At 41.7% G+C, this 14957-nt stretch overlaps 1 protein-coding gene across 8 annotated transcripts in view; it reads left to right on the top strand.

Annotated features, from left to right (window-relative positions):
• The first annotated feature begins 2868 nt into the window (after nt 1-2868).
• The window catches only part of LOC139444806 (uncharacterized), a 33589-nt gene continuing 21500 nt past the window's right edge, over nt 2869-14957 (top strand). For 4 of the 8 annotated variants that reach the window (XM_071225769.1, XM_071225766.1, XM_071225767.1 and 1 more), the window contains exons 1-4: nt 2870-3875; nt 12554-12610; nt 13144-13295; nt 14484-14709. In XM_071225769.1, coding sequence (XP_071081870.1) covers nt 3833-3875; nt 12554-12610; nt 13144-13295; nt 14484-14709 — 478 coding nt within the window. In that variant the 5' untranslated portion in view covers nt 2870-3832. Of the gene's footprint in view, nt 3876-12553; nt 12611-13143; nt 13296-14483; nt 14710-14957 lie in introns of all 8 variants that reach the window. The other 4 variants (XM_071225770.1, XM_071225768.1, XM_071225771.1 and 1 more) reach the window with 3 other exon arrangements.

The raw sequence follows: 14957 nt of genomic DNA, 5'->3' as shown, positions 1-14957 counted from the left end.
TCTGGAGATCTCGACGCCAAGGGCAAGTCGTTGATGTTGGCATTATGAAGGTAGTCTACGTACCGTGACACGAGCTGTGTTTGGTGTAGCGTTGTCCTGTTGAAACAGCTCCCTCTGGCTGTCAATGATTGGAAGAAGGTGAGGTTGAAGAATTTGATTCATGTAGCGATTTGCTGTCAAATCTCCCTGAACCACAACCAAGTCAGATCTCGTGGTGTAAGATAAGGCCCCCCCACACCATGACACTACCGCCACCGAATTTGTCGAATTCACGTACACAATCTGGGTCAAAACGCTCATTTCGACGACGATAAACACATTGTCTTCCATCTCGCCGGTAAAGAAGAAATCGTGATTCATCGCTAAACCACACTCGTCTCCAGATTCTCAAATTCCAAGGCTGTAAGGTATGGCATCAATGCTAGCGTCACTGTCGATGGATCTGTTGGAAAACATGGACGACAACTGGTCTTCCGGGTCGGATTCCAGCCTCGCGAAGATGGTTCCTGACAGCCTGGTCCGATATCCTCCTCAAACCAGGGATGCGTCCTGCAGTCTCCGTAGCTGTGGCATTGCGATGACGTAGGCGGGACAGTCGAATGTGGCGATCCTTTGCAGGGGTGGTAACTCTTGGTCGGCCGGTTCTCGGACGGTCTGCAGTGGAATTGAACTGTGTGTATCGGTCCCAAAGGCGGCAAATGGTGCTGTGGTGGACGTTGAAGTGGCGTGCAACAGAAGACTGCGATTCCCCTCTTTAGATACGTCCTATGGCGATGTTTCGATCGGCAGCGCTGGGTCTCGGCATTTTCGACCTTGAAAAATGTTGACAATTGAATGACAAATTATTGGCTTATGCTTGCCTTTTTATAGCGACTACCATGAGTTACGAATTCCAAAGGTTGCACGTACATTTTGTTTTACTGTTTCCTCCATGACATTTTCGAACAAATGTGAAAACAATGCTGTTTAAGACATTGCAAATCGACAATGACTGCGTTTTGAGGCACCGTTTGTCGAATATCAGGCCACCAACATTTTCAAATAACATATATCCAATTTATATACCGGATTTTTTGTGTAGTCAGGTTCAATGAACAACATACAGCCTGTGCGGTTGTTTTTTTTAAAGAGTGTATTTCTACCGCATGATTCAGGTTTATCTATCTCGAAACAACGGTTAACTCGAAATGCTCCATGTTACCATGACAATACTGGACAATTTATGTAGCTAACTCGATCAACAGACTTGACAGATAACTCGAAGTCCAAGGTTGAATATAAGTCGTGTTAACCGTGGGCCGAAGTGTGACAATTTGACTTTGGGTTTAAGTTTTTAAACTTTTGTTCCAGAAAATACAACTTTTAAAAAATGGTGTGAAAAAAATGTGATAAGAAATACACGTCGGCTCTTCCTATCAGAGAAGACATGAAGCAGCGACCAACTATAGCCCGATCACGCAGGCTCCTTATTACTCATCACATACAGAGTAACTAATTTTATGAAACAGACTTTAATATTACGTGACCCAAATCCCGATAACACTGTTGCTAAATTGCCAAACAAAATTAACAAACGACAAAGTCAGCTATTATGCCACTGGTGCGCAAGTTAACGATTAAGCGTTTCTAAATACCGACATATTAAGTCAATGGCACAGTTGGGTGTATATTTGACTCTGTTAATCTCGGGCTTGCCAACATTGCTATCCTGGGGCCAACAACGCTGACCTGCGCATTGTCAAAAATTGTGTGAGTGAGCTGCCTTTAACGCCACTTTAAACAGTATTTCAACAAGAGGAACCCTGCCCTTTACCATTGTGAAACCTGCAATTGGTATGGTGCTGACAGAACGAGTGTCAAAATCAGGATGGATGTAGGAGCTGAAACCACGACCAGCGGATCCTGGCACAATAAGGGACGCAACTTGCTGTTCAGAAACGACTCGACAAACTTCCTCTGCCACATTGTAAGTACATGTACAGTAAACCTCGGTTATAACGAACTCAAAGGGACTTCTAATTTTAGTTCGTTATAACCGTAGTTCGTTATGAGCATATATACAGCATAACTACAGCAAAAAGTCGGGACCAAAAAGTAAGTTCGTTATATCCGTCAGTTCGTTATAAGCGTGTTCGTTATAACCGTAGTTGACTGTAGTTTACTCTTGCGGGTTGTTATGTGAAATAAACATGTTTTCATGTAAATAATATGTGAACTCAGTCTGGATCGATCAAAATAACCATTTAAAATGGAACGCTGCAAAATCAGATTTCTATAAGAATCAGCATGGTCGGAAAATAATTTAATGTAGTGGTATGCATAACACCCTATTTCATTGACGCACGCCACCAGTCGTGACGACACGGGTTTGCTTTCCTTGAGTAAGTTAATACAAGAGTGACGCGTTTCTTGAAAGAGGTTCGACCAACAGGATACATATGCGTACATATTAGTGCACAGAGCGAAACCGAATTACCATACTTCATATATTAGAGGCTCGATGTTTATTCTGTTTAATGCTGGCACAGTTGCTCAATCAAACAAATTGTACATTTTGCAGGAAATTAATTATCAATCACCAGCATATCACATTATAAATGTGATAGGGATCATTAAATTCTTAAATGCATCAAATGAAGGACTCGGCATCTAGTAGAGGCCCGGCTTCTATGTTTTGGACAGAGCGGGGAATCATGCATGCGTCAGTTAGAATACGGCGCCTAATAGAGGAAATACGGTAACCTTAACAATTCCGTTTTCAGTATTATCGTCCGGATTAACAAACTCCGGGTTAACGGATCAAAAGTTCGTGGTGATGTAAAGACAACAATAATCGTCCGGAAAGCAGAGTTTCCGGACTAACGAGGTCCTGGCTGGCCAAACACTCACACCGACTGAGACTGTAGCAATCAGATCTAAAGTAACCAGGTTGACGGAGGAGTGTGACGTCAGAGCCTTGTAAGAAGGCGGATATTCAAAATTATAAGCTTCCTGTTCTTCATAAACCAGTGTTGATCAGAGGGCGGGAGTTTCAGACGCAAACTTGACTAATTGCCGGACATACAGGGCTGCTAGCTTCCATAACGCGCACGTGACGAGAGGAGGAACAACATTTTCGTAAACATGTGTCTTCTGCTCGGGAATCTTTAACTGAAACAAATCAAACTCTTTGACTCCGCTTGAGGTCCTCCAGGTTGGTGATGAGCGAAGTGACATTCTTTAATCCACTGCTTTGAAATATGTGAGCATTGTTTTGAAATACTTGCTGGTGTGGTATCATAAATAATACTGTATTGGAGTTAACCCATGTGGATGTTTGGAATTCCGTGCCCACCTTTGTGCCGCCTGCCGAAATGACATCAGGCGAGCAGGAACGCCTACAGTTCAGATAGCCTTCAGACGCGTCATATTGTTTTATGAGCGCTAATTGTGCAGGCCTGTTGTGGATGACCCTCCCCCCTCTTCCTCCACCCCCACCCATCGCTTCCTCCTCCCTCCCGGCATTCTCTGGACGAAGCAGAGGAATTTGGGCAGCTCCGGTAACACGAGACTGTGCACCGTCGCCCTTTCGCTGTTGAGGATGACGACAATCTAGCTGATAACAAGCCCGCTTAATGATCCTTTGTGTTCCTCGTGATTGTCTTCTTGGGAACACCTTCGGGAGGGACACAGGCCGTTAAAATTCCACTCAAAACTCTTGTATTTCGAAATAATTTCGTTGGAACACTTTCAGCTTGGATAGTTGATATTTCATACCTGGATTCCTGTCGAGCAGATTGTGTCCTTTTGGAATTATTTGTGTCGTCTGCGAGTGTTGTAGGCGGGCGACGCCATGAGGTCAACTGTTTTTCTTCTGCTTATCGTCCTACAGATTGGTAAGTGTTAGGTTTCAAGAATTTCAACTGCTCTGAATACGTAAGGCTGGCTTTGGTTGTATATATATATACAGTGTATCAGTTTACTTATGTAACGCACGGTGCAGGGTAACGCGCAGTTACGTGTGCCGCTTTGCATTTCTTACCGGTTTACGTAGAAAGGCTTAATGTCTTGTATCGATATCCTTGATGTAGGTTTAAAGGCGTGTAATGTCTTATTGTAATAAGTATAGGGTCTTCTGTCTATTTTATTCTTACCGTAAATGGGTAGAGAATGTGATTCATGTTTAACAAGTGATTGAGTCAATGCGTAACACTGTATGCATTACTTTAACAATCGATTTCAGTTTTTCCGCGGAATAATGTCAATGTTTAGTGTTTGTTCTTTAATATTTCCTTCCTAGAAGTCGAAATTGAATTAATCAGATGTCGATAAAAACATTGAGATCACAGTTATTACGCATTATAAGCGAATTATGCGATGGTATTTTGAAAACCTGAGTCAATATTAACGCCGTAATATCCTTGATACTGATTTCATTCTACTAATTGATATACCTTTACGGTTCGAATACGTATCGGTCTGTAAACAAATATAATGTTTGATGCAGAAACGTTTTATTTGATGCTGTATGAAAACTTGGCATTTTGAGAAAATGACCCTGTTGTCACAATTAAATCTGTAGTGTGGTGTGTAGTACCTCCACTGAAGGAAAATATCTTCAGGTAAAACTAAACATGTGCGTACCAAATGTTTATTTTTACCTGAAGATAATGATAGTGATTGACCTCTAATGTGATTTTTTAAAATTATTTCTTAATAATATTTTTGGTAAAGCCACGTGTTCTTGTGTCTCATTTCAATATTTCCCACGATGTTCCTTGCACCTGTTTGATTATTGTTATTTTAGATTTATCCCTTTTTCATGCCCCAGTCGCTGTTATAACATGTTTCAATAGTGTTTTAATTTGCGTATTTTTCTCTCGAATCGTTTCTGTGAAATTTGAAGTGAGTGAAAAATTACTGCTCACCACGTGGTTTCTTGCCTTTAGCAATCTGAACAATCCCCCTTGAAGATCCGGGTTAGAATTGGTCTTCAGCAAACCATGCTTGTCTTAGGGGGCAACTAAAGGGATCGGCCGTCAGGCTCGCTGACTTGGTTGATGCATGTCATCGTATCCCAGTATTGATCGATGCTCATGATGTCAATCACTGGATTGTCTGGTCCAGATTTGATTATTTACAAACAAACTGAAAAGTAATCTAGTTATTTACATATTAGGAACTGACCATTTATATTATTAGGGTGGGGACTGGTTTCTTTTTTGGTGTTTTTTTGTAGGCGACAGAATATTTGTCAGACAATGCTTCAAGAAATACACATTTTTGTCTGAAAGAAGGAACCGAAATATTTTTTGGCAACACATTTTTTCAGGACATCCATCGTGTACTTCGTGTAAAACCTAAAGCAAAATAAATATTGTCCAGTACTTTCAACTTTAAAACAACCAGCCTCCCACCCATAATATCACAAGATTGGTCCCTTCTTACTTTAGTATCAGTAGATTTGTGGAATCGTACTACAGCAATGGTACAGTAGTCTAAAAGTACATTTGGGCGGGAGCTGGGATGGGCGGGAAAGCGTTGCGAAAGTCATGCGGATATATCAAGGACTTGCGTTTCCACTGATTAAAAATACATCCTGGTCATGTGTTCACAGCGATGTCCATATTAAATTAACTTGTAAACAAATTATTATCTGTTGTCAAGTTATGTAATTGGTCACAGTAATGCCCTTGAATGTTGATGGGCCGTCTCATACCAGCGAACGTAAAAAGAGATATTTATAACTTTTTAAGTGTCTCTACTTCAGTATGGTTATTTATATTGTGACCACTACACAGAGATATTACTTTTGAAAATCATTTTTTCTTTCCATACAACCATGGCAATTATATTAATTATTGTGATAGCTTAATTTAAAAAGCATAGTTGTAAAATATTTGACGTTTATAAAGATTAAAAATAATAAATTAATTATAAGGGTACTATATTAATTCCTTAAAGTGTGTATTTAATTATGGAACTCACCACACCATAACCGAAGAATAAAAATATCAGCCGAGGTTCTCATAGATAACTTATAAGTAAAATAATATAGCTAAGGAGTGGAGGCGAGAATATCCGCCTGCAGCGGCAGTGTCGTTATTTTGCTATTCTAATCTTAGTCTCAATACAAGCGGTCTCCCTGTACCGTCTCCGCTTTCAAAGCCTAATGATGATATTGTTGCTCAAATTAGAGTTAATGTCCAACGGTCGACGTGGGAAGGGAAATAGGAGGTATGCAGTCTGCATGCTCGATCTGGGCGTGACCCGGATGTGAGGCGTGTATGGTCGCAATAGATAGCTCGTCGAGGCGTAACATCGCATTGTGCGCTGCACGTGAATCCGTGCAAAATGTAAAATTTGACTGTATTTCATTAAATTGACAACAGTGCGTTATGTTGAAAAGATATTTAGAAAGGAAACACGTCATCGAAGAATTATTTTTTAATTAGTCGACAATACCTTTCTTAATAAGACTATTCGCATGTTTTACTGGATGTTCTCACGTAATTCCTGTTGCATGGATTGCACGTGCAGCATACATTATGACTCCTATCAAACGAATTGTCTTGAGTTTATGTTCCACGTGTTCATTTGATCAAATTACGATATCTCATTGGACAAAACCTTTACTTGAACTTTGAGGATATCCGGGTGTTACAATTTACTGCAATATGGCCGTGGAGGTAAATCGTCTTGAAGAACGGGCGACGTTTAAGTTCTGGATTTTGTATTGAGACCAGATAATTTTTTCAGCTGCGGCTACAAAAGCAGACGTGTTTTTCATAAAAACTATGATCCGTTATATGTTTTTTCTTCTAAAAAAACAGGGGGCACGGGTGGCCCAGTCGTCTGAGGCGCCGCGATTCGCTGTGCAGAGTTGCGTCCCTTGGGTACGACAGAAACCTATGATTGTGGGTTTGAATCCCGGTTCGCCCCTAATATGTTTCTAGTTTGTCAGCACCATACCCGTGCTCGTGGGTTTCACCGAAGTGGTAAACGTCTGGGACCTGCATCACTTCGGGCTTTCTCCCACATAAAGCTGACACGCCGTGATATAACTGCAATACTGTTAAATGCGGGGATAAACCCAAATCACTCTCTTACTCTAAAATACACATTGCAAGAAAGTAATTATATTTCTTTTAAGAATTATATATTTGTAAATATATGAAATACCATACTCTGACAGTGTTGTTAAGCGTTGTTAATTAAACAATTAGCAAGAAAAAGAGTCGATAGTAATAATATACAACGATGTGTCGAAGTCTGATATAGCGAAATATTGTATAAAACGAACAATCATTTTAGTCCCTAAGCAGCCACTTTAACGGTAGTGTCCGCGTGCATAGCGATACCAAATCATTATAATCTCAATGATAACAATGATAATAATGATGTGAAACCTGAACACGAACAGCCCCGGAACACATATAGACCTATCACCGACTTCAGTGAGTGAGTGAGTCAGTGAGTATGGTTTTACGCTTCTTTTAGCAATATCACGGTGGGGGATACCAGAAATGGGCTTCACACATTGTACCCATGTCGGGAATCGAACCCGGGCCTTAAGCGTGACGAGCGAACGCTTTAACCACCAGGCTACCCGACCGCCCCTCGACCTATCCGAAGTTCGAGACAACGGGAATTCCGATTTGAAATGATGGTGCCGCTACGTACGCCTTGTGCCAGCATCACGAAGGTCAATCTTCTTAAACGATATATCGAATTAATATATTTTGAGATATATTTCAAAATCAAACAATTATTTTTTATTTCGGGACTACAAAGTTCAAGAAATCAATCTTAAACTGGGGATATGTCGAAAATTCAATATTCGGTCATCGCCAACCCGTTAAACCACACAGCCATTATCCAAGTGCTCAGATAAACAAAGGCCCCTGCACCGACAAAAAAGAGAGCATTCGTCACCACTCGCCCTTTTCCGTCGCCTGCAAGAAGATTCGTCCCCCTGTGGATGAATGTTATGTGCGAAAATACGACAAACCAATCAGACTGCGCGTATGACTTCAAGTATTTCAGGAATTATTTTTTTAATTTACATATGTCTTGCATCTAAAAATATACTCAACATCCAGTTAAATGTGTTCAAACATGCTGTATAATACCGTAAGTCCAGATGTGTTTTAAATAGCATCTGAAAAAAAATATATACATGGGGGAAATATACATGCATCATTACGCAACGAGTTGACAATTTTTTTAGCTATGCGCGTTTGCGCTCAGACGGAACCTAGTTGCAAAAAATGGCCGCGACGAGAGGAGTCGCTATTCGGCTTGTCGCGTAATAACACGAGTTAGTCACGATTGAAAAAAAAAATTAAAATAATTTTAGCCATGACAGTCCCGTGGATGTCTGATTCATTAGCGTCCCATAGGGTGTGTCTATGATGTCACTGTTGATGATATCACGTTTGACAGCTTGCTAGTGATGGCATTGTTTAAAATGTCAACATGGATGGAATTGGGGAAAACAAACATATGCAATTTGACCTCCAGCGCCCTCTGACCCCTCGTGTGGAAACCTCTTGTCTGTCAATGCTGTGGCCAAACAATTCATTATAGTGGGAGCGGCTGTGTTGACTGTCGATATAAGTGCACTCCAATTAACAGTTTAAAGTGTATTGAAGTTCGCAGTTTCATGGGCGTTTGTATCAAAACAAATTGACCAGGGAATATGGGGAAATGTTTATGTATTGAACGAAATCTGCATTTTGTTTAGTAAATAATATGCAGCTCACACGTACGGAAGCCTTTTAGGGATATCTTTGTTTTAATTTTTGCCTTGAAATTTCAAGTTAGTTTCTTGAAAGTTTAGGATGTTATGTTGATATTTCAAGATACATACAAAGTTGAAATTTTAAGTGAGTGAGTGAGTGAGGTTTTACGCCGCTTTTATCAATATTCCAGCAATATCACCGCGGGGGACACCAGAAATGGGCTTCACACATTGTACCCATGTCGGGAATCGAACCCGGGTCTTCCGCGTGACGAGCTAACGCTTTAACCACTAGGCTACCCGACCGCTTTGAAATTTTAAGATACGTAATAATTTCAATTTCGTTAAAATTTCAAGTTAATGTCTTGAAATTTCAACTTAATATCTTGAAATTTCAACTTATTATCTTGCAATGTCAAGATCATTATCTTAAAATTTCAACTTATGTATCTTGAATTTAAACATAGCATCTTGTAATTTCAACTAAGTATTTTGAAATTTCAAGATACTAAGTTGAAATTTCAAGATACTAAGTTGAAATTTCAAGATACTAAGTTGAAATTTCAAGTTATATTTTCAAAATGTCAACTTATTAACTTAAAAATTCAAGATCGTTATCTTGAAATTTCAACTTAGTATGTATATCTTGAAACTTCAACTTAGTATCTTGAAATTTCAAGAAAATGATAAAAAAAATAAGAATGGCCCTAAAAGGCTTCCGTCCACATGGCCACATTGGGATATGCTTATTTCTGCTTAATTAGACCGGACACTGGTGCCTCAGTCGTCCACGTTACACACAACCCATAGACTTCTATAGTAACCTTATATTCAACAACCATTACATGTACATGTAGGCACACTCTAGCCTTAAGGCTGCAATAAAAACACACATTTTGGCTAGCTTAGCCAGCTCCTTTTCCGAGTACAGGAAGCTAAACACACCAATGCTAGTTCCGCACCAAATGTCACCTACTTGAAAATATCTGTTCCCACATTCAGCACACGTCATCTTGTTAAAAAAAGACAGCGCCAAATTTTGAAACACATGGTCAGTTTTAATTATTGGATGGATGTACATTAAAATAACATAAAGAGCTTACATAATACCATACAATTACAGCTGCCAGATATCTAAAAGCTCAGGCACAACTGATTCTGATATGGTGTAGTAGAACCCGCAAGGCTCCGCAATTCGCTGGCAGAGTTACGTCCCTTTGGCGTGCAAGCGAACCATCATGAACATTCACCATGTTGGTTGTTCCAGATCAGCCAACACTTACCAATGTTCGTAGGTTTTACCAAAGTGGTGAACGGCTAAGAACTTCATTCCTTCAATCTTTACTCCCACACACCGTGATCTTCCTGGGATACTGTTCAAAGCGGCGGTAAACCAGACTTACTCACTCTAAATGAGGTTTACGCCACCATTTGCAATATTCCACGGCGAGGAACTCAATGAATTGGCTCTCTGCGAGGTAAACATGTGGGAAATCGAATCCGTGTCTTCGACGAGCCAACGCCTTAACCTTTTGGCTACCTGTGTCCTGTTTCTATTGGACTTTTACAGTCAGTTAACTTCCTTGCTTCGAGAAGATGATAAAAGACGGGCGAGCACTCAACCATTAGGCTACTTCATTTCATATATAACGTGCATGTTCTGCCGAGCTAACACGGGGCTGTGGGATGGCCAAGTGGTTAAAGCGTTCGCTCGTTACCCGGAAGGCCCGTGTTCGATTACCCAACATGGGTACAATGTGTGAAGCCCATTTCTGGTGCTCCCTGCCGTTATATTGGTAAAGCCATATCCACTCACTCACTCACTCACTCACTCACTCACTCCGAGCTGACCCATCACCGAAGTAGAGCGTGGAAAGCGACGGCCTACATTCCATATCAGTTGAGGCACATGTGGTCAGTTCAAGACTTCTCAATTTCATGAACATAGTTGCGTCCCTTAGTCGTACCAGGATCCGTTGATTGTGGGCTTGAATAAGATTTATCTAAAAAAGGTTATTGTTGCACGTTGCTTTGAAAGGTATCCACACAACCAAGTCTCGTTAATCCGACATCATTGGTTGCAGATGATTGTGTCGGATTAACGAGTATGTCGGATTAACAAAATTAAGTGATTTGTGATCGAAAATCGGACGTCTTCACGATAGATAATAACCCTGTGTACCTTGTAATAAAATCATTAAAAACGAAATATTTATATTGTTATGTTGTGTATTCATGTTGGAAAATGCAAATAGTATTTAGAAAGATTATTTACACAAGAGGACAACGATGACCTTGACTTATTCTGCAAGCTATTATTACCGTTTCTTGTATACGACTATGTCATTAAATCATGACTGTGTTTTCATCTGTCGCTTTTATATGTATTCGCAACAAATAATATAATTGTACATACAATTGGCGTTTAGAATGTTGTGTGCGTGGCTCACTCGGCAATATTCCAGATGGACCAGATAATCTAGTGATTTTGTACTGCACAAGAATTATAGATTTGAACAATGCCATTGCACAGAGACAGGCATCGTAGTACAATTTTATATCTGAGTTTATTCGGTCTCATTCCTAAATGATTTTGGTCAGTATTTGAGAAAATGTGATCACAAGGAAGACTTATTATCCTACATCCTGAGAACATGCTGAATATATTACTTACAATTCGAAATAGAAGATGGTTCCCTAGGCAGGGGAGTTAACTGACTATAAAAGTCCAGTTTCCACCCTTGCCGAACTAGGCTGCAATTATAATTTAGCTGGACTAACGAGTCTTTGCACAGTCCGATCAAAATCGACATCCGGTTCGTAAACAACATGGATTTCAACGTGCAGATTTCAGTCGACTGCAGGGTTTGCGAAAGATGTGTACCATCAAATGGGCGTCGACAGATACGAGGGGCGCTCAGTAAGTTTTGCAACTTCAATGCAAGACCAAGTCGCAGAATATCTTTTTCACTTTTATTTTGAATATAATCTCCATTCACCTCAATACACTTATTCCATTTGTCCTTCAGGCTTTTAATACCACTTTTATAGAAATCAGCAGATTGGCCCTCTAACCACGCCTCTGTGGCAGCCTTTATGTCCTCGTCATCCTGGAAGCGTCTTCTACGTAGGGCAGATTTCATTTGCTGGAACAGGAAATAGTCACAGGGGGCTAAGTCTGGCCTGTAGGGTGGGTGATTTAACTGTAGGGCCCTGTCTTAGCCCCCAGTGACTATTTTGAAAAATAAAAGTGCAAAAGATATTCTGCCACTTGGTCTGATCTTGAAGTTGCAAAACTTATTGAACGCCCCTCGTATATTTCAAATATGTTCACGTGATTTGATGCACTTCGCGAGGCAAGACCCGTTTTATTACAATTTATATCTTGATCATCAATCGGATCATCTCGACTGGGGGCCGCCATTTTGTTTGCAGCAAATGCAAGTGAGGGGCATAGAATGGGGCATAGAATTGGCATAACTCGTAATAGCCACAGGTGGCGCTACGATCGAGCCAAGAAAATCGAGCCTAGTTCGGCAAGGATGGAAACTGGACTTTTACAGTCAGTTAACGCCCTTGCCTGAGGAAGATGAAATGAAACAATCCAATGAATGTTAAGGCGTTCACTGTCCCTATTTAGCTAAAACTTCCTTGTTTTGATGATACCACTTGAAACGAGACGACTGTAGACATGTTCCAAGGTCAGCGACATGGCGTTATCGCTCATCCGAAATCAGGGCCAAATACCAGGAAATCCACTATGATGCTCCTTCAGCATAAAATCGCGGCGGCATTGCAATATTTTACATCCACTTCACATATATGTTTCAGTGAATGGGGATCTCGTGGACAAGACGACATTACCTAACCTTGACCCCACACAGTCAGGTCAGTATGTGATTGTATGCTGTTTCTTTATAATAGGATGCAAAAAGTGAGTGAGTGAGTTGAGTGTAACGCCGCTTTTAACAGTATTCCGGTTATATCACGGCATGTCAGCTTCATGTGGGATGAAAGCCTAAAGTGAAGCAGGTCTCAGACGTTTACCACTTCGGTGAAACCCACGAGCACGGGTATGGTGCTGACAAACCAAGAAACATGATCAGGGCGAACCGGGATTCGAACCCACAATCATAGGTTTCTGGCGTGTCTAAGGGACGCAACTCTGCACAGCGCCTTAGACGACTGGGCCCCTTGCCCCCTCAGCATCAGAATACATCAATATCGGACAGTGTAATCCATACGAGCATGTTACTGTGTGCGAATGACGAACTTATAACAATACATCATGTATCATGTTGAATCAGGGGTTCAAATGTCGGTCATAGCTAAGGGACGTAACTCTGTACAGAAAATTAGGGCGCCTTAAACTACAGGGCTCCCAGGGTCCTCTTTTTAATTGCGTATTGCCTATGTTGCAGATCCCTGCACAACCAGCCATGAGATCGCCTCAGCTGACCGAGTTGTCAGCAGCGACGTCACCACCGGCAGATGCGACGACAACCTCAACGGCGGCTGGTACAGATTCACCGTCAACGACGTTCCTGCCACATTGCCAACGGTCTGCCTCAGGGTGAGATGCTCTATCCTGCATTATCCATAACAGCTTTTATTTTATGTTTTCATTACTTGTAGATTTACTTAGCTCAACAAAACATAACAACATTGTGTATCGTCAGAATTTATCGTTTGTCAGAATTGCCCAGGGGTCCGTTACACCATGGACCCCCATGGACCCTTAATACGCTCTTATACTTAGGGTCCATGGTTCCACAAGGAGATCGTAGCGCAAAGTCTATCGTAACTCTACTCTGACGTAGACTTAGGACTGGCGTGACGCTACGAACGCTTTGGGGGACGGGACCACGGGGTTGTGCTCTCATACCGTCATATTGCATGAAGGTCCAGTCCCTGTAATATACACTTGGAACAAGTTATCTACCTATTACTATATATTACTCTATTACGTAACCATGTTTTGAAATTATATCTTGTTTTAATTTTCAGCCTGTTTTAGGTTTCGTCACCGCCACCATTTTGTCTAATGTCTACTAAACAAAGATCACTGCCATCAGAGATTGTGCATGATCATGGAAGTATTTGGGCACATGCAGTGAAAAGTATATAGGTCAAGGTCGCCGCTGTCAGTTTCTGGGACAATAATACATAAGTTGTACACCTTCTACTTCCGTGTATCGTGTATCCTAAACTTAACGAGTGAGTGAGTGAGTGAGTGAGTTGGGTTTAACGCCGCTTTTAACAGTATTCCAGTTATATCGCCGCGTGTCAGCTTAATGTGGGAGGAAAGCCCGAAGTGATGCAGGTCTCAGACATTTACCACTTTGGTGAAACCCACGAGCACGGGTATGGTGCTGACAAACCTAGAAACATAATCGGGGCGAACCGGGATTCGATCCCACAATCATAGGTTTCTGGCGTGCCCAAGGGACGCAACTCTGCACAGCGAATCGCGGCGCCTCAGACGACTGGGCCACCCGTGCCCCCCTAACACTTAACGACATGACATGACGGTGGCATGTCTTTCATAGGTCAAGGTCACATTTGTGGTGAGGTCATGGTTGCGTCACTCATTGCAAGTACTATGGCACTTTACTTGTACAATCAGGAGATTTGGCAATTTTGGGATGAATTTGTCTTCATTAAGGTCAAGGTCTGGAAGCACCGTTATCCGACCGGAAGTGTGTGGAGCATATGTTACGATATGACAAGAGTGGTCACGAAAGACTCTGATCTGTTTCAGCCCGGGGCCTGTGGGGGCGCCGTGTCCTTGAGGATTGACCTTGGTGACCAACCTCTCCCGGACGTGGGGAAGGAGGTGGAGGCGTGGTCGTGCGGGGCATACGACATCCTCGGCAAGTTCGACTGCTGCGTTCTCCGACAACCCGCCAAGATAAGAAACTGCAGCAGCTTCTTGACGTACCAGCTACAGAAGCCAGACCGGTGCGACGTGGCCTACTGCGTGGAACGTAAGATTCTTACACTACTTCACCAAAAAGGTTGCCTCGAACGCAAATGTCGCGTTTGTTGGGATGTCTGAATGTACAGTAGTAAAAGTCACAAACAGACGCTCCTCTGACTTTTCATTATGTGAGGCCCATTTCTGGTGTCCCCCGCTAAAAGCGGCGCAAAACCATACTCACTCACTCTTCCACTGAAAGCTCGAAAATCATCCTATTTTAGTCCTTTATCCACGAGTGTTGCGAGTTGGGGGGTG

Source organism: Haliotis cracherodii, unplaced genomic scaffold (genome assembly GCF_022045235.1).
Source record: "Haliotis cracherodii isolate W230 unplaced genomic scaffold, xgHalCrac1.p SCAF_6, whole genome shotgun sequence".
Taxonomy (NCBI): domain Eukaryota; kingdom Metazoa; phylum Mollusca; class Gastropoda; order Lepetellida; family Haliotidae; genus Haliotis; species Haliotis cracherodii.
Note: the sequence above shows the minus strand (reverse complement) of the source record. Positions and strands in the feature narration are given on the sequence as shown.